This window comes from Jaculus jaculus, chromosome 15 (genome assembly GCF_020740685.1).
Source record: "Jaculus jaculus isolate mJacJac1 chromosome 15, mJacJac1.mat.Y.cur, whole genome shotgun sequence".
Classification (NCBI taxonomy): Eukaryota; Metazoa; Chordata; class Mammalia; order Rodentia; family Dipodidae; genus Jaculus; species Jaculus jaculus.
Genome location: NC_059116.1, coordinates 48,265,893 through 48,289,250, shown reverse-complemented (window position 1 = coordinate 48,289,250; position 23,358 = coordinate 48,265,893). Strand labels below are relative to the sequence as shown.

General features: G+C 43.0%; 1 protein-coding gene across 1 annotated transcript in view; it reads left to right on the top strand.

Annotated features, from left to right (window-relative positions):
- Fhod3 (formin homology 2 domain containing 3) overlaps positions 1 to 23,358 on the top strand; it is a 502,577-nt gene that overhangs the window by 354,306 nt on the left and 124,913 nt on the right. Inside the window, exon 11 of the mRNA XM_045134751.1 lies at positions 15,380 to 15,493. Coding sequence (XP_044990686.1) covers positions 15,380 to 15,493 — 114 coding nt within the window. The remainder of the gene's footprint in view (positions 1 to 15,379; positions 15,494 to 23,358) is intronic.

Sequence of the window (23,358 nt, the reverse complement as noted above, 5' to 3'; positions counted from 1 at the left end):
ACTACGTAGTCTCAGTGTGGCCTTGAAACCATAGCAATCCTCCTACCTCAGTCTCCAAAGTACCGGGATTAAAGGTATGTGCCACCATGCCTGGCTCCCACCAGGAATATATGGTAAGACCCTATTGCTGAAGATGCCACAAACTTAGGCTGCAAGGTCACTGATAAATCCTGCTGGAACTGAGCTGAAAACCTCCTCCATATCGACCAGCTGACAGAAAGCTGGAAAAAGCCATGCTGCATGCATTTCAATGGGAGAGAGAGAAATCACCAGTGATGATACTTAACAGTAAATACTGCAAGCCTTACATTTGGTCAACTAGGCCAAATGAGCCAGCGGGTGCAATAGTAGCACATCTGTTATGGGAAAAAACAACCCTCTAATTTGTCTAATTTGACTGGAGGCCCACTCACTAAATTTATAACAGTAGCTATCTCTGATAAAAAAGAAGACTTACATTTTAATAGTAATACTTTACTCTCTCAAAGAGGCTATTAATTCCTATAATGAAACATGATGTTAAAACTTCTTTTTTTTAATTTAATTTATTAGTTTTCTTTTCAGCAAATACAGGCAGTTTGGTACCATTGTTTAGGCTCATCTGTCATCTACTCCCTCCCATTGGACCCTCCTTGTTGATGTAAATGGGTTGTGCATTGTGGAGTTAGCCCCCAGTTATTGGTATGATAAATGTCTCTGCAAATCATGACCCAATATGTGACTCTGACATTCTTTCCGCCCCCTCTTCCGCAAAATTTCCCTGAGCCATGTTGGGTTCATTTTTGGTCTGCTTCAGTGCTGAGGTGTTGGGGGCCTCTGAGGCTCTAGATCTCTGATTTGGTAAGAATTCTTTTAGAAAAGAGGACAGTGGGTAGAACTGGTCCAAGAGCCTCCTTAGAGCGGGAAAGAATAAGTTTTTCAGAATGGGGGAGTGGCAAGAGCGTTCCTGTCCATAGGAATGCCTTGTTCAGTAGCAAAGGGAGAAGAGGGTTCAGTGAGTCTGAGCAACTTCTGGATTATGGAATGTGGCAAGAGATAGAGGAGGCATGATATCAAGTGAGGTTACTTGGTGAGCAGGTCAGTTCATGCATGTACTGTTGAAATACTCCTCTGTTTGGTGGGGGTTAGGTTGGAGGTGAGGGAGAGTGGTGAGGGAGAAGGAAGTGGGCCCAGGTGTTAGATATTGAGACAGAAGAACTGGGAATCTCTGGCAGCTCAGAGTAGGGCAATGTTTCTCAGCCTTGATGAGGTTCTAAAATAACCATGCTCAGGTTCCACCCTGCAATATCATTCCCAGAAGTAACTTGAATATTAATATTTTAAAAGCTCTTACAATGGTATGAATTACTAGGCTGGAGGTTGCCACTGGCCATGGAGAGGAGAGATGTGGGGTTTTGAGGAAAACATTGGAAAAAGGGTCAGTAGCTCATATGAGAGGATCCTCCTGGTCCTACTCATGTACCTGAACAGGCCCTTAAATATTAACTTTATAATTCTTTTAGAAAATGGGGTAATAGGGCTGGGAGATAGCTCAACAGATAAGAGTGATGGCTGCAAGTATGAGGGCCAGAGACCATCTGAGTTTGATTCCCTAGTTCCCTTGCAAATATCTGAGCATAGCCACATGTACCTATAACTCTAGTCCTGTGGGGGAGCAGAGACTGCAGAATTGCTGATGATCATGAAAGCAGCAGATCTGGGTATAGAAAAGGCTCTGTCTCTAGGATATTCATGGATGAGGGGGTGGAGGCAAACACCCAGTGTTCTCTGGCTTCTGTATGTGTTTGTTTGCCATGTAGATATTTGCAAACACATGTATATGCCACACACATACCATACATACTATACACACATTAAAAACAAAGGAAGGTAATGGAATAGAAGTAGCCCAAGAACTTCTGTAAAAAGAGAAAGGTTGAGTCTCAGGATGAGTGTAAGAAGTGTGTATGTGCATGTGTGTGTGTGCACATGCACACACATGAGCATGCACATCCAATGTACCTTGACAATCAGTGACATTCACTTAGCTCTTTGTTACTCTTCATTGCTGTGACAAAATACATGAGCAGCCAAACACCTGCAAGGAGGAAAGAATGATTTAGGTTCAGTCTCAGAGGATTCAGCTCATCATGGTGAGGAGAGTGTTAGAGCAGAGCAGCTCAACAAGCATAGAGGAAAACATGTCTGCACCATTGGATTCCCTCCTTCCCCACTTTTATTACAGCTGAGCCCCCTTCCCCATTCTGACTTCTTTGGAATTTCCCTAACAGACATGCCTAGAGGTGTTCCTCGGCAATCTCGTAGGTATTTCTCAATCCAGTGAGTTGAAAACAAGATCAAGCATTAACCATCACCATCATTCCTTGGGTGTTTGTCTTTGAAGGTAACATTGGACCTCTGCTCTTTCTCTTCCTGTGGCTTCCTTCATACATGATGCATTCTGCATGGACAGCTCCATAGAGTAGAAAGCAAACACATAGCCACACTAGCCCAGTGGTTACTGCTGCTAATTTGAGGACACAGCTTGAGGAGTTAGAGTATAGACAATGAGGATGTTGGGAAGAACCCTGGCTGAAACACTGGGTTTGGAGTTTTACTCTAGATGCCAATCATCTACACTTGATTAGCACATAAGTGATGGTGGAATGTTAAGTTCAAAGCATATGAAAAAGCCATTAGTAGTTCTAGCACCAAGCTGAGTCATGTTACCACACTCTGAAACATCTTTGGCCTCTTCATGGTGGTTACACTTGGTATCTGCTTCTTGAATGCCTGTATACCAAGTCTTGTTCATTTCTAGCTAAGAGACACTAAGCTAACTTCTTTTCTCACTGGTAGAAAGTTACATGATGGAAGATTGTGAGAAGTGCTATTGAGGCTGGTTTTCCCTTGTCCAAAATGTGTGAGAATAGAGTGCCATAGGCTTTGAATTGTTTTCAAATTGTGGAAGTTGCACTTAAGTGATAAGACATCTTAAAGATGGGGCCCAGGTCTAAACATGAGTCTCATTTATGTTCTGTGTATGCTTCATACACCTAGCTCATTTTCAGTGCCCCTGTGTTGTGCCTGAAGTCAAGAGATCAGGCATGGAATTTTCCACTGTGGGATGAGCTCCTAAAGCTTCATATTTTAAGCATTTTGGATTGTTCATTTTCACACGTGGAATGTTCAACTCATTCAGTTTGCCTTTGGGAGCAAGCTTGGCCATAAAACATACCTTAGATTAGTGGTTATGTAACTTCTGGAAGAAGGAGAAAGCGCCTGGTGTCCACATGTCATGCCTTTATTTATAACAAGCCACCAGAGCTGGAGGATCCCGTTCTGCTGTTATACCTGTATTTTATGCATGGGATAAGAGACAGATCCTAATGGTATAGGTCCTTTGGAAACCAGCAGCCTTAGACTGCTATTTCTAAGAGTTCTTGGAGAAATTCAATCTACCTTCTTTTGCTGTCTCAGCTCTTTTAGGGATAGTTAAAGCAATGAACTAATATCACTGGCTGAGAGTGGTCTTCTAGTAGCATAAAATCCGTGTATTCACAAAAGGAAGTGGGGAAATGTCTCTCTGGATTAACTTGTTTTCCACCGGAACACATCTGGAACCCTACCTTCAAAGGATGCTTTCTCCTGTTGATATTTCTCCTCTGTAGACTTCAATTTCATTGGATTAAGTGATTCCATTTTTAGCAGTATTAATGTGCTGAATCCATTAATGTTTGATGCTAAAACAAAATAGCAACATAGTGGCTTTTGCCCTTAGGTGCTGTCCTGTGTACCGGCTTCTTGGGTATCTGTGCGATCCCTGAACCCTGCTTCATTCTTCGTCTCAACTCTTCATGCTGCAGGGACAATAAATACTTTCCTGTCTAACTTTGGGTTCTCACCATGGAAACCTTGGAGCAACGGCTGGGCTCTGTCAGATGTCTTTTTATTCACTTGGCTGCTACAGATCTTTTGAGGGAATTTTAATTTTATTTGGTGGATAACAAATTCTGTTTTGAAATGACATCACTGCTTCACTTGGTCAGATATTTGTCGTAACTGATTAAGATCACTAATTGGTCATTTTCATTTTCAGGCCCTGGGTAACTTAGAAACAGTCTTAACAGAAAGTATGAGTCACCAGGGGGTGAGTTGATTAGCATTTGGTGATGCAAAGCGATGTAAGCCAAGCCCAGGGGGTATATTTTATTTGTCCTAAGTTTAGCAAAATATTTTAATGAAATCTTTTTTCATCTAATTATGATGTAAGATATATATTTTTTACAGCACAAAATCGGGTATTAGAACAAAATATCCCATTTTGTCAGTTCTTCTTTGGCTGTCTGGATTTTGGTCTAACAGTGCTGTGCGGTCTTTGCAGGCCAGCCACACCCCCTCCCACTCCCCGCCCCACAGCCCAGGCTGAATGCTTCCTGGCATAATCCGCTGTGTGTCTTCTTTCCCTGGCCTAAAACAGCAAGAGTGGGAACCTCTTTCGGCTACTAGTGTCTTGCATATAACAAGTGTTGAGTAAAACACTTGATGGATAAAGGAAAATAAATCCCCTGCTCACACTTAGACTTCTTTTTCAAAAAGTTTGTTTCACTGTTTATTTTTAAAACATCTCAATTATATGGAATTGGATTAATTATAATCCCTGGTTCATGAAATGTTCATCATTGGTCTATATGTGGCTCTCTTTTATTTTCATACAGCATTTATTTATAGGCATAATGAACACTGAGACTATAGCTTTTATCTATCTGTATTTCTCCTCTCTCTGCTATCCCTATATCTGAGGTGACATGATTATGTATGTACTGATCATTGCCTTGTGGTTGTTTTTTTTAATTATCACACACACATACACACTAGACAATATATTATGCACTTTTGCCTTTTTTGAGCTTGATGAAAAAAATATGGCATCATCTATGGAAGTAGCTCATCAGTACAGTGCTGGCTGCATTAGCATAATTACCTGAGTTTTGATCCCCAGCACCCACATAGAAGCTACGTGTGTCATTCTGCTCCTGTCAGGAGGAAGAGGAAGCGGGCAAGGAGGGCGGCTCATTGAACCAGCTAGTCCAGCCAAATCAGTGAGTTCCAGATTTGGTGAGAGAACCCTGTCTGAGATGAATAGTGATTGAGTTCGGCATCCAACACTGACCTCTGCTTTCATACACATGCTAACACACATGTACCTGCACACACAAGTGCGCCCATACACATGAACACACATATACTCTCACAGCATCTATTTGATCATGTGCGTGTTGTTTTTCTCACTCCACATTATGCTTCTGACGGGACCGTGTTATTGTAGGAAGCCACAGCTCATCATTTTCCCTGCCTGGACTTTACCAAGATGTGTGTTTTTGTTTTTCCTTTGGTGGGCATTCAGAGCATTTCCAGTTTGAACAATTACAAACAACTGCTGAGAACATTCTTGGATCCGTCCTGGAAGCAAGTTCCTCAGGATCCTGAGGGAAGGCTCCTCAGCCTGGGCATTGCTGACATTTTGAGCCTAATCATTCCTTGTTTGGGGGCCATCTTGGCACCTGTATGATGACTAGTAGCATCCTTTACTTCTGCCCATCATATGCCTGTGGCACCTTCCATCCAGGTGGGACAACTGAAAATGTCTCCCAACATTGACAAATGCCCTTTGGGCATGGGGGGGGGCATGGAAGAATCACTCAGGTTCCCTAATTGATTCCTAGGGTAAAGCAAGGGTCATGATATGAATGTTTAACTTGAGACAATAATGTTGTATTACCAAAACCCTTACAACCGTATACTATACTATATATACATATACATACTATATATGCTATATACCATATATCAGTAGTATAGAAGAGGGAGTTGTCCTGAATTCTCTTCAGAACTTAGTATTAGCTGACAATATTTCCTGGTGGATATGAAATGGCCTCTCATTGTGGCCTTAATATATAATTCCCTGATTTAGAGATGGATAAACTGTAACTTTGTATAAATGCAAAGTCAAAAGGCCCAGGTTCGATACCCCAGGACCCATGTAAGTCAGATGCACAAGGTCGTGCATACATCTGGAGTTCGTTTGCAGCAGCTGGAGGTCAAATCCATTCTCTTTTCAACTGCCTCTCAAATAAATTAAAAAAATTTTAAGTGACAATATAGGATAGAGAGATTGCTCAGTGGATAAAGTGCTCACTGCTGAAGTCTGAGTATCCAAGTTTAGCCCTCAGATCCCACATAAAAAGCCAGAAGCTTTGGTGGACTTCTGTAATTCCAGCATACTTAAGATGACAAGGGAGGCAGAGACTCATTGTGAGTGCACCCTCTAAGACAGGGTGTTGATTTGCTTTCTGGAACCACCACAGACTGAGGGAACACCTGCCAAAACCATATGCCACTATGGAGGTTAGTCAGTGCCAGGTTGGCCTGTCCCTCAATGGTTTCTAATCAAGTGGGATGTGGTGAAGACATGAGGACTCTGTGGTTACCACAGGAACTGGCCGTCACCAAGAACATTTACTGATGGGTTATGTATGAAGGGAAAAGCCACACAGCATACCTGGCCAAGGTTGCTGTGAATTGCATGGGGCTGGTGTGTGGGGGAGGGGGATGCAGAGTAACAGCGTTTGAGTATATTGACAAAGAAAGGTGGTATCTTCTGGTTTTGGCATCTCCTTCCCACACTGACAATTTCTTTTCTCAGAGCTCTCCTAACTGCTTTCCTTTCTTTATTTCTGTCATTGGCATGTCCATGTTTCTTAGGCAGCCTTCATGGATAGGCAGCTGCAGAGGTAAAGAACCTCTGTAAGAGAACACCAGAAGAAATTCCAGCAGTGGCAAGGGCACATGTCTCCTGACAGACAGAGAATCTCCTTTTGTATCAGCCAGCTGTGGTTTCATTTATGCTTCTGCTTCCTCTTGGTCTATGATGCTCATCTTGCTTTTCCATCTTGTCTTTGTATACATTACTCTTTTCCTGGCCTCATCTCAGGGATGAGGAGGAGGAAGAAGAGGAGCAGCCAGTCACGGAGCCCAATTCAGAGGACGAGAGAGAGGACGATGCCCAATGTCAGGGCAAAGACAGGTACTGAGGGCTGGACTCTTCCAGGCTCATGTCAAGAGCCCGATGTTTGCTTCCACCACCTCTTGACAATCCCCTCCCTTCCTCACCAGCTCTCATGACAAACCTTCACTTTCCCTTAGTATGGAGCCACAAAATGCCTTGTCTTGTGGAAGTAATTGAGCACACTTCATTTGAAGCCTACACTTTGATTTCAAATACTACCTTTCTAACCACGCTTACAGAATAATCACCCAACTTCTTTTCTGGCCACTGCTTTCTCCCTAAGCAGGTATTTTACCTCAGACAGTGTTATGGTGACTAGAAAAGTTCATCTCTGCTAAGCAGCCTTTTGTCTTTTCAGCATCACAGTAGGAATTCCATGTGTTCCATTTTTCCTACTAATTTTAGTAGTCCAGTGTTAGGTAAGATATATGGGTATCTACTGCATTCATGATTCTAGAATATTTTTTTGAACTAAGTAAACATGAACATTGTTCACTTTATATAGCCCAAACAGACTTCCTCAGGTTTCATTTTTATACCCAAAACAACTAACAGCAGTCTCTAGTCTTTCAGGGAGCTTGCTGTTTATCTGCTCACCTCAGTAAGGTACATTTTTTTCTGTCTTCAGGCAATGTTAATTGACTGAACACCTTATAGGTATTTTGTAATTTTGTAGACATTTCTACCAATGTATTATAAATTAAGAATACTCATGGATAATTTTATTTTTCCAATATTCAAAAATGATTTTACACATGACATGAATGACTTCCTTCACTAAATTGATTGCCACTGCAAATTGATGGCTTTACTGTTAAATTTTCTTTCTTCTTTCATTTATTTTTTTACAAATAAGTAAAATCAAAAGTATGTTGGGAATTGGAGTAAAATATTTCTTCTTGCCTATTTCAAAGTTGGCATAGTTAGCACTGGGTGTTCATCTACCAGGTTCTCTATGCACATGAAAGACCTCATTTGATACTCTAAGTCTTCCATAGTTCCCCAGGGGCATAGAATCTGATGAGAACTGACCATAATTGGGGTTTCATTGCCCCACCCTTTGGAAATGCCTGCAAAGAAGTCAGCTGATGTGGTACAGGAAAGAAGTGAGACAATGGAGAATTAAACACACATTTTGGAGTGAGAGAGGAAGAAGAGTCATCAGGAAACAGCCTCTTGCTCATGATATGCAAGGCTGGCAAATAGTGATGTATTATAGAGCTCTGGGAGAGGCAGCAGTTTGATTGACAGTTCTACATTCAGCTGAAAATGAGCCATAGGAAATTATGTTGACTCTTAGTATGTATACTGGTATGCCTCTGTCTATGCTTTAGTGGGCATGCTTGATCCTAACACAGACACCCTTAAGTCCAAACATGTTTACATCGCTCAGAAACTGCAGAGCAGTTGAGAGAATGTGGCTAGGAAAGGAGAGGCATCCCTGTTGACAGTGCTGTCTTTACTTGTCCCTGAAGAGTCTGTGATTGTATGAATAGATACTAGAGGGCAGCCTTCACTGGAGACTGGTTATGCGTTTCAGTGTCAGGAAAGAAAGGTGTATATATCAAACATGGAGATTGACCTTGACAGTACTGGGTGCTCATTAACTGCCATCCCGATGTTATTTACTGTCTAATACAAACCTGTCAGTAACAGGACAGATTTCTGCTTCTGAAGGGTCAGCAATCCCATTGGTCCATCACTCTTGACTTGTACTTGCTGTGTGCCCCACCTGTGTCTGTCTCACATGGAGAGCACAGCCATCATCCCTGGGATCCCAGTGTGTCCTTGACCTTGCATGCAGGTGGAACTCTGAACTTATCATTGGAAAGGAAGCAGCTTACTTCCCATATCAAAACCTGCTTGATTGCCTGTCAGGTGTCTAGGAGAGGGGACAGTGATTTTGAAAACCACAGAGATTTACATTGGTTCTCAGGATGTCAGCACAGCCTCCATGGAAGCTGGGAGGGTGCAGTAAGTGGGCACAGAAGAGCAGGGCCTGGTGAGTGCCCTCCCCAAAGCCTGTCTGCCCAGAGGTCAGACTCAATCTGGGAGACACTTTCTTGCTCTCTGCAAGTCTAACCCCAAGTTGGGCCAGCCCAGAGGAGCAGAAACAATGCAGCAAGCCAACCTGAAGCCGGCAACAGGCTGGCCTGCCACATGCCTAGGAACATAGCACTTTAAGTCAGTGGCCATACATAGTTAGGTTGAAGGCATGTCTTGCTCTCTGCCTAACGTTCCTTCCTCTTTTTCAAGTCTCTGTTCTTTCTTTCTGGCCAGCAGTGAGGCCAGCCCTGCCTGCAAGCAGAGTGCCTCTGGGAAGGATGCTGCTCCACAGAGCTCGAGTGCCTCCTCACAGGGACAGTGGCTCCCAGCCAGCACGGCAGTGTGCAGCCCCCCGAGTGGTGGGTCCCATGGGCCTGAGGCCACCCGGCCTGCCCTCCTGCCACCCCCCAGCCCTGGCTTGTCGCCTCGGCCCACCACTATACCGAAGGTGTCTCCAACCATAGACAAGCTGCCCTACGTGCCCCACAGCCCCTTCCATCTCTTCTCCTACGACTTTGAGGACTCACCTTTACCCACCAAGGACAAGGAAGCAGAATCCCATATGGAAAACAGGTAGATTGGCCCACAGCAGGGAGTGTGTAAAGCTAACCCAGGGAGAAGGATGTAATACTCTAACTGCACCCTGTGGCCATCTTGTGCTGTGTGTGAGTATATCAGTCATGTGTGGAGCCACTGCAGCCTGAACTAACTCCCTGACCACTGACTAAATGGGGAACAAAACTTAGGTGAAATGTGATAAAACTACAGAGATCTTTCAATTCAATAAAGCTACTGATAACAGGTATTTACAAATACATCTGTGAGGCTCTGTCTCATACGGTCCATCCAGCATGGGTCTTCCCTCTGCCTGTCACTCGGGGAGTGCACTGCTCCCACTGTTGCCTTCCCTCTGTCCCTCTGAGCACAGGTGCTGCCTCTGAGCCTTAAAACTCCCAGTCCTCGTCTTCTAACAGTGGGTGTCTTGTCTTTACCTTCTTCCCTTTCCTGTAGCTTTCTGCTTTATTTGCTAGCATAGGCATTTGTGTTCCAAAAGACCTCTTGTTGATGTCACATACTTAAAACTTGGAGCCCTCACATTAACTGTGAATGTGTAAGTCTTGTAAGAACTCTTGTTGGGACAAAGTGGAGGGAGGTGTGCAAAGTTCAACTCCATAGGGACAGTTTAACCAGGCTTGCCTGACTCATAGCTGCCTCACTGTTGCTTGTCAGGAGCTCCCTGTTGGAGTGGAGAATGGGGATATTTGTATATTTTGTATATTCTGAATAATCATTATCCACAATTGTTGATCTTTGTAATGCTCTCACTTAGAGTAGAACTATTACTTGACATTTATCGAACTAACCCCTCTATTTTCCATGAAGTTCATGTCCTAATGTAGTCTGCAAGAAGTAGGTTCTATCACCAGCTCTTATAGTGGGGAAACTGAGATACACATAGACTGTGTGACTTAGCCAGAATCACTCAGCTACTGAACAGTGGTTTCAATATTATGGATTCTGCTCTGGAGTCAGGCGTACCTGGGCAGTGTTTCATTGCCTATCTTAGGTATTTTGTCACTTGCTGTCTCTCCTCGGATTGCCAAGCCTCTACCAGGTGTCTCCAGACAGGTTCTTGTCTACAAGTGTAAAGCTTCCCTCAGAGCCTGTGTTTGGGGGAAGCCAAGCCTTGTTGTCTGGCACCTCCATCCAAACAGTGCTGTCAACAAACCTGATGTGAAGGCAGCTCTTCCAACCATGAAACAACCAGCAGATCTTCCATCTAATAAGTCAAAGAATTAATCTTTGGTTGGAAGCAATTTTGCTTACATATAGCATAAAGGAATTTTAAAACTTCCCTCAAAGTTTTAAGTACCTTGTCTGAAATGTTTTAGTTTTCAATCATAAGTTGATATAGTTATAGTGGATCCAAATTGTCTATTGTATGTGTTTACGTTTATTTTTCTTAAAAATATGGGGCTTCACATTTAGCTGATTCCGTTATGAAAATATCAAACAAATCCAATTTATGTCAGAAAAGGTCTGCTTTTTGTTTCTGTTTGAATAAGCAAGCTCGCATACATCTCTGACAGCTGTCTCAATCAGGAATCTAACACCCAGGTGAAAGGGCAGGTGGGCGGACAAAAAGTCTGCAGCTTTGCTTGACATTTGTTCTGGGAAAATAGAGCTTTGCCTTCTGTGTCTTGGGGAATTTGCTCAGAAGTGATGTCTTCCCAGGCAGTTCCTTGGCTTGGTACCCTGGAGGCTTTCCAAGGTTGCATCCACATGGATTCACCTTGCTTTGGAAATTCCCCTGCTTTCTAAAACTGGAAGACCATTATGGGAGAAGAAGCAGGACACAGAGATAGGAATACATCAAAGCAGCCCCAACAGAGCCATCAAGAAACATCCATACTTGGAGCTTGCAGATCTGAGACTCTACTTGTTCTGAAACAATGGCTTCTGAGACATTACCTTCTGGAACGAAGACTGAATTTGAACATCACAAACTATAGGCTGCCTGCGAGTATCTTCCGAGTGTCAAATCCTGCCATTGTTGTGGTCTTCCACACAATTTTTGTGCACAGCATCCAACATGTATCTCCTAGCTTCTGAGACAGTTTGTGTGTGTGCAAGTCAGGAGCTGAGTCTTGGCTTAGAAGAATATCTTGGTGACCTCATCTTTGTTGTCAAGGGGTCATCCTGTGATGGTGATCCTAGACCTTCTCATGATGATGGCAGTTTGCAGTAGGGCTTTTCTGGCTCCCACGTTCCTCCAAGCTTCATTCATGTACACAGTCCTGAGGAATGAGGATAATAGAAGCACATCAATTCCCTAGTCAAGTATATTTTCAGAGCGAGGAACACAGCCTCATGCTTGTGGATGAAGACTGACTTCAACTGAAGTAGGCAGAGTTTGTAATTTGTCTGACAGGAGCTTTAGCACTGTGAACACTTAGCACCAATTGAAGTGTCTGATGTTCACTGGCTGTGGTTTTCGTGGGTCTTGCAATGGAATAGGTCATGGTGGAGCCCAACCCACTAGTCATTCTCAAGAACCCTCCCCTACTCCCACATAAAAATGCTGAGCAATGAATTGTGATCCAGCTAGTTTGGCTGAAATAGAGAAGCAACTGTGGGCAGTCTTCGCAGCATTTGAATTAATCGTTTGTCACTTGAAAAACCAAAGGAGGGGAAATCACACTGTGCATGTTTTATATCCATAGCATCATCTGTGCATAGTTTTTGCACAATGATCCTGTGTGAACGTTTTGCAGGATGCCCACTTGTGGCTAGAGGGCCACTGCAGCTGTCAGGGTAGGGTGAGAGCTGAGCACCCAGGCAGCTGCCACTGCGCAGGCCCGGGCCTCCTCCTCCCCCCGACCTCTCCCTCACTAATCTTTGCCTGTTGGTGTTTGCTCCCTTCTCTGTGTCTTTTCTTTTTGTGTCCTTTGAGTCTTTGCTCTTTGGTCTTCTGCATGATTGGTGATTTGTGAGTCCTCTTGAAAAATCAAGCCAGTGCAAAAAAACTATTGGACATGTAGAGTGTTTTAAGACAAACAAAGAAACAAACAACCGGATAATCAAGTAATCCCAGTTGCTGGAGAGGTTGAGGTTCAGGTCTATCTGAGCTATACAGTAAATTCAAGTCTAGCCTGGGCCACTTAGCAAGACCGTGTCTCAAAATTTAAAAAGAAAAGAAAGTCTAGGAATCTAGTTCAGTGGGAGGACTCCTGCCCAATATGTGTGAAGTCTTGGCTTCAATCCCTGTTTGATAAAGTGAGAGTGAGAAGGAGAGTGCAGGGAAAGGAGATCAGAGGAAGAGAGAAGAGGAGGGAAGGCAGAGAAAAGAAAGAAATCCTCACAAACCAAGAACCATGAAGGTGGATATGAACAGAGAGGGACAGTGGGCATAACCCTGGTCTGAGTCTGTCCGCTGCTGTGGCACCTGCTCCCAAGCGCATGTCTGGTCATGGTACCAGGAAAAGCAACAGCCGGACCTCCAGAGCGAGCAGCATGGAATAAATTTGGGGAATATAAATACTTTATTTTCCGTTATAATAATTATCGGAAACTGAAATTTTGTATCTGTCCTCCACTTTTTAGAAACAAATGGCCTCTTTAATGCTGTGTGTATAGTTTATATTTACCTTTGAGAACAGTTTTGCACAGTTGTGATCAAACTCTTCCTGCACCCTGATGTCTTCAGTCAGCCCACACATGAATGCTCTCCATGTTGTCAGTCAGCGCAGTGGTGTTTTTATGAAGGCACAAACTAGTCCACTGGTGAATAGTACATCCTGCTTTCTTATCCATTCTTGAACCTGGTTAGGTTTTCAGCATGAGATAGTGTTCCAATGAGGATCGTCATGTGGGGCATCTTCAGTATATAAGTAACCTGATCGAATTGTTTCCCAGGAGGTTAGCAGTACTAATTTCTTTTGATGGGCATTTAGACTAGATTCCCCCTGTGCAACAAGGTCTTTGTGAGCCTGGGGAGATGGCTCAGTCAGTAAAGAGATTGCTGTACAACTATGAGGACCTGAGTTCAGCTCCCCAGCACCCATACCAATACATGGTGGCCATGGTAACTACCTGTAATCCCAGCACCCATGCAGGAGGTGGAGATAGGGAATCCTTGGAACAAGCTGGCTAGCTGCACTACAGAATCAGCAAGCTCTGGGTGAAACCCTACTTCAGTCAAGCAAAGAGGAGGACGACTGAGGAAGACACATGATATCATCTTTGGAGACACACACACATGTGCCTACATGCATACACATAACACACACTAAAAAATCAGAAGATCTTTGTATATATTTGTCATTATGTCTTTGGAGTCACATGCACCCTAATACAGTGCCCCTAACTGGTTTAGAGGAAGAGTTGACCTTTCCTGGGCCTATGGTAAGAAGCAAAGCTCTCTGGGTCTCATTATTTAGAACGAACCATAGTGCCTGGCTTTGTATGAGGCCTCAGGTGATGAGCTATTTCCTGGGTGTGCGCTGAGTGATGACAGCTACCTACAAGCTGCTGACAGATATTTATTCTCAAAACAGAAAGAAAACTCCAAAATTCTACAAATCCAGAGTTGTCTGGCAAATTTCACTTGTCAGAGCTGACTGGGAAAGGATGAAAGGAAGTTTATGTAATATTACCAAGTGTAATTTTGTTCAGGAAAAGTATTGGATGAAACCATGGGTCCATATATCTCTAAACAGCAGACAAGTCCAAAAAGCCTGGGTGCAGTTTCTCCTTGATCACAGATCTGCCGTGAGGTAATGCAAAATGAAAGTAATAATGGATTCAAAACTACCTGAGGCAAAATTTATAATAAAATGTTTCTTTAGGGGCTGGGTAGATGGTCTAGTGGCTAAAGGAGCTTGCTTGGAAAACTTGACAGCCTCAGTGCAAATCCCCAGTACTCACGTAAGGCTAGATGCACAAACTGGTATATGCACCTGAAGTTCATTTGCAGAGGCAAGAGGCCCCGGCATGCCCGTTCTCTCTCTTTTTCTCTTCTTCTCCCCTCTTCTTGAAAATAAATAAAAAATAGGTTTTAAAGATGTTTTTTAACCATCCTGAGTAGCAAGAAAAATCATCACGATTAAAATGAAAGCTGTTTGAGCCGGGCATGGTGGCACATACCTTTAATCCCCCAGCACTTGGGAGGCAGAGGTAGGAGGATTGCCAAGAGTTCAAGGCCACCCTGAGATAAAGAGCTCCTACCTCGAGAAACAAAAACAAAAAACCTACAAACAAATTCTGTTTGGATTCTCAATTTATGTTAATTTTAATGAACATTTTTAAAAGAAGGAAAGTGTGAAAGTTGTCTTTGAACCCTTTGCCATGAATACTGCTCCCTGATTGTTTTGGACTTTGGGAAAGTTCTTTTGTCTAATGTTGATTTATTTACCTATTTATGTCTGTGTATGGTCACATGTGTGTAGACGATGAAAGTTGTCTCTACTACACCCTCTTTGAGATGCAGTCTCTTGCTGTTGTTAGATGAGTCTGATCCATGAGCAGGTTTACCTGCATGCTGGGGAGTAGAACTTGGGCTAACAGACTAGCAAGAGCCTCTTAATCACTGAGCCATCCCCCCAGCTCCAGAACACCTCTTTAACAAAATATTATCAGAACAAAGTGGTTAGTAAAACTCCATAGGGTAAATTAGTCACTATCTGTGTAGTAACATCTTCAGAAATATTTTGCATAAAGACATAAGATAAACTCGTACTCATTTCTCTGTCTTTTCTCCCCAATTTAAACCTCTGCACTTTTTAGATACAGCAACCTTGGCAACACCTCTTTCCACTCCTCAAGACCTTCATCTGGATCCAGTGTGCCTCCCACACCCACGTCGTCTCTCTCACCAACACAAGATGCCAGGGTGGAACGGTGAGTTTATGGGCACACTGTTGGTACTCTTTGTTCAAGGGAGGCAAAGCAGTTTGGTTGAGCATGGTTCAAAGGTGCTGGGCATGGTGGTCCTTACCTGAAATCCCAGCACTTAGGAAGTGGAGGCAAGAGGATCAGAAGTTCATAGCCACCCTCAGAACCACAGGGCATTGGAGGCCAGCTTGGACTGCAGGAGATCCTATCTCAAAGCAAACAGACAACTAACCAAAAAAAGAAAACTTGAAGTAAAAGTATAAATAAAAGACATACTCTGGAGGAACTAATACTGCATTTGCACTGTTAAGCAAATAATTCATTTGTCATGTGGTTATTATTGTATCATCCCCCTACATACTTTATGTAGAAAGAATAAAAAATTCTTCTAGAATATTTAACTATGAATGTTTTAATTCACACCTTTAAAATGATTCTAGATGTCATGTGAGCTCTGCAATTTATGTTAGACAGATGTCTTTCTCCTGTGAATGACTAGATCTATGTAAATCAGAAGGTAGTGGGCCCATTAAGGGCTATGCAATTAATCCAGGACCTACCAGAAGAGAAAAGAATTATATGGGTACATGGAAGGAATTTAACTTGGCAAGAGGATAGACCACCAGAACTTCAGTGATTATTACTCCTGGGAGCCAGTGATTTACACAAGGATGTGTTTACAAGGGGAAGGTAAGTCCTGTAATTTTAGAACAATTAAAAACAGTTACCCTTACATGGCCAGAGTGCTGAGTTAGAAAGTGTTGCTTAGGTTTCCCGTTCAATCAGGTTGGAATGGAAGCTCCTTCCTCCCTAAGGGCAAGATGCCAATGATGTCAACCCTTACCTTGGAGGAAGGGTTAGTGAGCCAAGAAGCTGCACTGTCTGCATCTGGAGGAAGAGGGCAGTGTGGAGAATGACAGTGCACAGCAACTTCTGATTCATCAGGACTCTAAACATGAGCCATTCCCAGAGTTCCTTTCTTCACATTGCCAATTTCACATAGAACCTATTTTCCTTTTTTGTGTATTCTAAAGTGTCTTGTGTGGGGTATGTCTGGTGATGGGAGGTTTGACAGGGTGGTGGAGTAGGCAAAACTCTGTAGCCCCCTAAAGAAGGCTGTCCAATGATGGGCCTTGCCTAGTCACATGTGACCATGCATGTCTAAGCTAATTTGTAAATAATCAATATTAAAATTTCAGACTCCACTGTCAAGGGTGACCCTGAGCTGGCACACTCAGGTACAATTCGGGTTGTAATAAGGAAACCAGTTGATTACTTGTCTGTGGCCCTGTCTTTAGCAACCCTTTGGTTTGGACAAAGTTACTTGTAGTCTTCTGGGGGTTATTACTGAGGTGATGTTTGTTACACATGATGCAAAATTTGGTGCACCATAAGGAATGTTGAAATCTGGCTGACATTAGGTAACAAAACTTGCTTCTAATAGGTGGACCAGTTTTCCTGGGGCTAGAACCAGGCTCTGTTATTTCATCCCCTATAGGTCTGGCCACAGTAGAACCATGTAAATACTGGTTGAAGGAACCAGTGACTTGTCCATTCAGTAGTTGGGAGTAATTAGGAAGTCCATGAAGTTATAAAGTTATAAGAGTACGAGATCTATGGGGTCCAGAGGTCTGTGGAAGCGCTGGGCTTTGGGGATGTTCCTCTTAGGTCCTGAAGAGGAAACTCCAGCCTCTGCTTGCTTCCCCAAATCTAAACGCTCAGGCCAGAACTGAGCTGCAAGATCCAAGACCCAGATTCTTTACAGACTCTTCTCTAAATCTTTTTCCTTGCTTGGAATGGCTATAGTGTCCCTGTTGGTAGTGATGGCGGCATTAACCCAGGAAGGGAGAGGCTGACTCCTAAGGCATCTGAACATGCTTTGGCGGAAGCTGGATTTTGTCTTGAGACTATGGGAACTGTTCAGGTCTGGAAGCTAGACCAACTTGTTAGAAACAGGAAGAGCTGATACGGTGAGGCTATGGAAGTAGAGGCTGTTGGAAAGCTGCATCGAGACTGGGAGTGGTGATTAAGCAGCAGTGTCTAGACCCCAACAAGAACAAGGAAGCTTGGCTGGAGAAAGGGAGTACAAGAAGCAGAAAGAGTGAGGGTTCAGGCTTGTGCCACTATGAATGTTAGACAGACACAGGACTAAGAAGAACAAAGTAGAGATAGCAAATCCACACGTAATTTAAGCTGTAGCGTGCAAGACATGTAGAACCTATATGACAACCATGGAAACATCCAGCAAGCTTCTTAGGCGGGGTGGGCTCATCCCTCAGCTTAAGGCAGTCCCTAGGATTAAATTACTCCTGAACCTACTCGTTGAGTCCTGGTCACTTGGGACAGCAGTAACAGGAAGCATTTTCAAGACTCCCCTTCCATTGTGCACGATTGCCATAGGAACTAGGTTACATTTACCGCCTGGTATCTACTGGCTAGTAGAGCAGCTTCTAGTTTTTATTACTTCCTTTATAATTGCCTGTCCCTTTTGGCCATTACTATGCAAAAATACTATGTGATGAATGGCTTGACATGTCAGATGTGCAGTTTTGTTAATACCAGTGAGCCCCTAGGCCTGGGATGCATTGCCATTTCTTACTCTCACCTTGTTCGCATATGTTTTATGGCTGTAAAAATAAATAATAAATAAGACTCTTAGACTTCAAGTCACATTTACATATTGTTGCCCAAGCATATTATGTCAGTTGGGATCATGATAATAGACATTTTTATGTAGTTTAAATCTTTTTTATTTTTACAACTGAATTCTTTGGATGTTACTTACAATGTAATTCCACATGTAACAGTATGTACTAGCTACATTCTCATTGCTGGGACAAAATTCAGCTTAAGAGAGGGGTTTATTCCAGCTCACAGTTCAGCCCATCATGGCAGGGAGGGCGTGCTAGCAGGAGCCCGAGGCAGCAGAAAGCCATGCACGCTGCTGCCCAGCCAGCTTGCTCCTGTTCATACAGTCAAGGACCCCAGCCCGTGGCATGGTGCCTCTCACAGTTAAGGTGGGTCTTCTGATCTCAATTATCCTTATCAAAATAATATCTCACAGGCATGCCCAGAAGCCAACCTAGGCTGGAATAACCACTTATAGGTGATTCTGGGCACGGTCAAGTTGACAATCAGTATAAGCCATCACAGGAATTTTTTTTTTTTTTTTTGGCCCTATTGGAACAAATTCATGAGATTTAGTATGAAGATGTTTAGATAGTTTATGTATGCATGTATCATTTAGAGCAAGAAGAAAAATTCTTTGGTAACATGTTGAAATGTTATGAACAACTATTTTGTTTTTTGCAAGGACAACCCACGTCCTCTGCCAGCATAAGTCCAACTAATAAGCATCATGCCAGGACCCTGTGCAGTGCCAAAACTCTAGAACTCTCCCTGAGTCAGAAATAAGACTCCATTTTCTAAAGTCTTGGGAAATCATGACACCAGCCAGGCACCTCAGACCTCTTTGGCCACTTTGGAAATGCATCTAGGCATCATCGTGAACTCAGTTTTCCACTTTTTCTCAAGAGTGTTAATGTGCTGGATATTTAGAAAATTTGGAATGGTAAGTGGACCTAGAAAAGAAGTGCTGAAAAACAGATAAGGGGAGGCTATTACGGCAACTCTGCCTCCAATTCTTCTATAGCTTTGTTTCAAAGGTTCTTTTAGAAATAGCACAGCATTAATTTTCGTGAAATTGGAACTTAAATTGTGAAAACAAAACAAGAATGCCAGAACTATTTACAGAGACCCTCAGGGTTATAAGATGCAACTGTTTAATGAAAGCAAACTTCAAAAAATACTTCAATTTTGAAAATGTACTTTTTGAACAGGGTAGTTCTAAATATTTTCTTTTTGAAAGACAACAAAATTATAGGAATATTTGAACCATTCATTTCAAGGATTCAAAGGAAACAAACGAAAAGCAGCCACCACACCACAGTGAGTTTGGGGCTGTGGGCCTTGGAAAAGAGAGAGCATGCTCTCTTTCTCTCTCTGCAGTGATGTCTCCATCTGTGGGCCTTTTCAGAAATGATGGTAGCAGGCCTGTTCAGTGGTGGCAGTGTGAAGTGAATGTGAAGGCATAGCCTGAGACCTGCAGCTAAGGGAGCCATAAGATAATAACCATCCATGTGCTGGCTGGGCAGTGCAATAAGGGTGAGGCTCATAGTGAACCTCTCAATGGGAGGACCTTGGAGGATCCTTGGGCCCAGATCTTAGTGGGAGACTTCTCTGTGGACACACTGAGCTAAACCCTGAAGGAATAGCGGGCACCTTCAACTTTAATTCTCTTGTCTTTCACATGCAACAGTGTCAGCATGGACTATGAACCACAGTAAACTTCCTGTCTCACACATGAATGTCCAGAGACCTTAGAAGAGGCTGTGGATGGCCTGGCCCTCATAACTGACCCCAGAGACCTTAGAAGAGGTGGCAGATGGCTGGCCCTTATAACTGACCTCAGAGACCTTGGAAGTGTTGATGGTGACCTGGCTCTCGTAGCTGTCCCCAGAGACCTTAGTGATAGTCTATTAAGTCCATGCCACTTTCCCTTTACCCACTCAACTGGAGGCAGACATTTTGGGTTGGGTCTGTATCTTGGCTCTTATGAATGATACTACAATGAACATGGGAATATAAGTATCTCTTTGACATGCTGATTTTAGTTCTTTTTGAGTACATATGTTCCCAGATGTAGATGATAACAGAGGGTGCAACTTTACACTTACGGACTGCTGTAGGGGCTTTACATGTGCGCTTGGCACAGTTATGCAGCCGTGAAGGGAGGGCAGGGGTGGTGGAATTCCTCCTGTCCTCCCAGGAGCCATGGCTCTTAGAAACTCTGTAGCTGTGCTTCCAGAGACATTTTATACTTATGTGGGCATATAAAGATTTATTTCATTTATTTATTTTTTTTTATTTTAATTTTATTTTTTTTTTTTGGTTTTTCGAGCTAGGGTTTCATTCTAGCTCAGGCTAACCTGGAATTCACTATGTAGTCTCAGGGTAGCCTCAAACTCATGGTGATCCTCCTACCTCTGCCTCCTGAGTGCTGGGATTAAAGGCATGCACCACCATGCCCGGCTGATTTATTTTTAAATTTATTTATTTGAGAGAGAGGAGAGACAAATAAAGAAAGAGAATGGGCATACCAGGACTTCTAGCTGTTGCAAATGAACTCCAGACACATGTGCCACCTTGTGCATCTGGCTTATGTGGATCCTAAGGAATCAAACCTGGGTCCTTTGGCTTTGTAGGCAAGCTCTCTAACCATTAAGCAATCTCTTCAGCCCCTGAAGATTTAATGTAATTCTTCACATATAGTAACATACTGCCCAGATTATTCTGTATCGTGCTCTTTCACTTAAAGAATCTACCTTGATTTTCCCCATAATAGTATCTCTAGCTGCCACATAAGAAGGTTACATTGTTATTTCATACTTTTTCTACAGTATGCTGTTTTGCCCAAGTCTACTCATATTAATGGAGCCCAACCTCTTGCTGATACGCATGATGCTGTAGTGTACTTCTTGGATGCAATAGTGTAATAGACAGCTACACATCGCTGAGATGAACTTCCAAATCAGGCACAGTTATGGAAAGAAGGGATTTACTGAAGATCCAGAAAAAGTTCCTTAGTGGCAGAAGAAGCTGGCTTGCTTTCACAGGTCCAAGCAGAGAGAGAAAAAAATCCATAAGCTGAAACCCAAAAGCCACACCACACAGCATATTTAGGAATTCCAGGCAGAACTCCTATATTTTGCATACCTTTAGACTGGAATTCCAAACCCACCACCACACTTTAGGTCTGAACCCCCAGGATCCACCCAGTGACACCTCCTCCAGCCAGGTAGCTGGAAATCTAGGAAGCTTTAATAAACTCCTGAATCTACTGGGGGATATTTATTCAAACTACCACAGATAAATTTCCCAAAATGGAGTTGACACATCAAAATATTGATACATTTTAAATTTTGATTACTTTTTACCAAAGTGCTCTTTCATAGAAGTTCTATCAGGTTTTTATTTATTTATTTAATTTTGCTGAGAACTTTAATATAAGCAAATACTCTCACTTGCTTATATTGCTGTCCCATTATCCTCTTTGACCTTTCTCTATCACTTTTGGTTTCAAGCAGCAGTTTGTGAGAGAGCTGTTTTTTCCTTACCTTTGTTGGGGGAGGGAGGTCATTAAACTTTAAATCTTGGTTGAGTGACAATAAAAGATTGTATAGAAATTTTTAATCTGCATTTCTCCTCTGTGGATCTCTGGATTATGTTGAATGTGTTCTCATGTTTCCAAGACACTTTTATTTCTTTTCTATTTTTAGCTTATGATCATTGAGTTTTTCTTATTGATTTATAGAGGTACTTTATAAATTGGTATGATTTGCAATTATTTTAATAAGTCATAGCTTATGTGTTTTTGACACATAGAAAAATTTCAACTTCATGAGTTAGATTCATTAATCTTTTTTAAAAATATTTTTATTATTATTTATTTATTTGAGAGAGAGAAAGACCTGGGGGGTGGACAGAGAGAGAGAATGGGTGCACCAGGGTCTTCAGCCATCACAAAGAACTGCAGACGCATGCGGCTCCTTGTGTAACTGGCTTACATGGGTCCTGGGGAATGGAACCGAGGTCATTTGGCTTTGTAGGCAAACGCCTTAACCGCTAAGCCATCTCTCCAGCCCTAGATTCATTAATCTTTATTCTTTTCTGACTTCAGGGTTTTGTGTTCCTACTGTTTCTGCATGATTGCTTCCTTTCAGACAGTGTCTCATGTAGTCCACTCTGGCCTCCAACTTGTTATGTAGCTGAGGATAACCTTGAACTCCTGCTCCTCTAGCCTCACCTCCTAAGTGCTGGGATTACAGGCCTGTGCCACTGTGTGCTGGTTTATGTGTGGTGCTGGGGAGTGAGCCGAGGACTTCTTGCATGCACTCTACCAGCTGAGGGACACACCTAGTCCTCTTCCCATGCTTCTAGTGCTGTGTTTTTCAAATCTAAATATTCTACCTGCCTGGAAATTACTTTGTCAGGGGTTTGAGGAGGGACTTCAACTTCAGTTTTCTCCGTGTTTCAGTGCCCCTTACTGAATCGCATACATGGTTTGCTCCCAATTCGTCACATCCCAAGGGGAATGTAGATGTGTTTCTGAGGGACATCTGCCATCTCTTCCTGCTGCCGGTCTTCCTGGATGGATCCCTGTTGGATGTCATCTAACTGTTCATCTTCCCCGTTTGTCACTGAAATAGGACTATATGTTGCTACTTTGAAACAAGCCTGTTTTTACGCTGGCTGTTGACAGGTTTTGTGCAGTGACTGGCAGTGCTGAAATAAAGAGCCCAGCACTGTTTTGTGAAACTGGAGCCACACAGCTAGACCTAGGACACTGGGCACTTACTACGCTAAGTGGTGGCTTCTCTTTCCAGTGCAAGCCCACCCATACCTTATTAGACTCTCATTTCTTGTGTCCCCCAACACAACACATACCTACACCAGTTATATGATGGCTGCTCCCTCCAGTGTAGTCATCTCTATTCCACATATCTCCTGCCTGTTTTAGTTCCTGTTGCTCTTGGAGTGCTTTCCCGCTGGTGGTGACTTCTGACTGCTGTTCTGTATGGAGCGGTCTGGTACCTGTGTCTCTCACCCTCCCCACTTCCGTGGATGGGGCATCTTCTATGTGGATCCAAACGCTGTGTCTTCCCTGTCCTGGCTGCTTTGGCTTCACTGCATCTGGTGTTGACTCATTAGCATCTCCATGTGCCTACGTGCTTTCCTTTCCTGGTCTCTGGGTCATTGCTCCTTGGAGACATCTGATCTATGTGCTTTTTCTGAATCACAAATATTTGCTG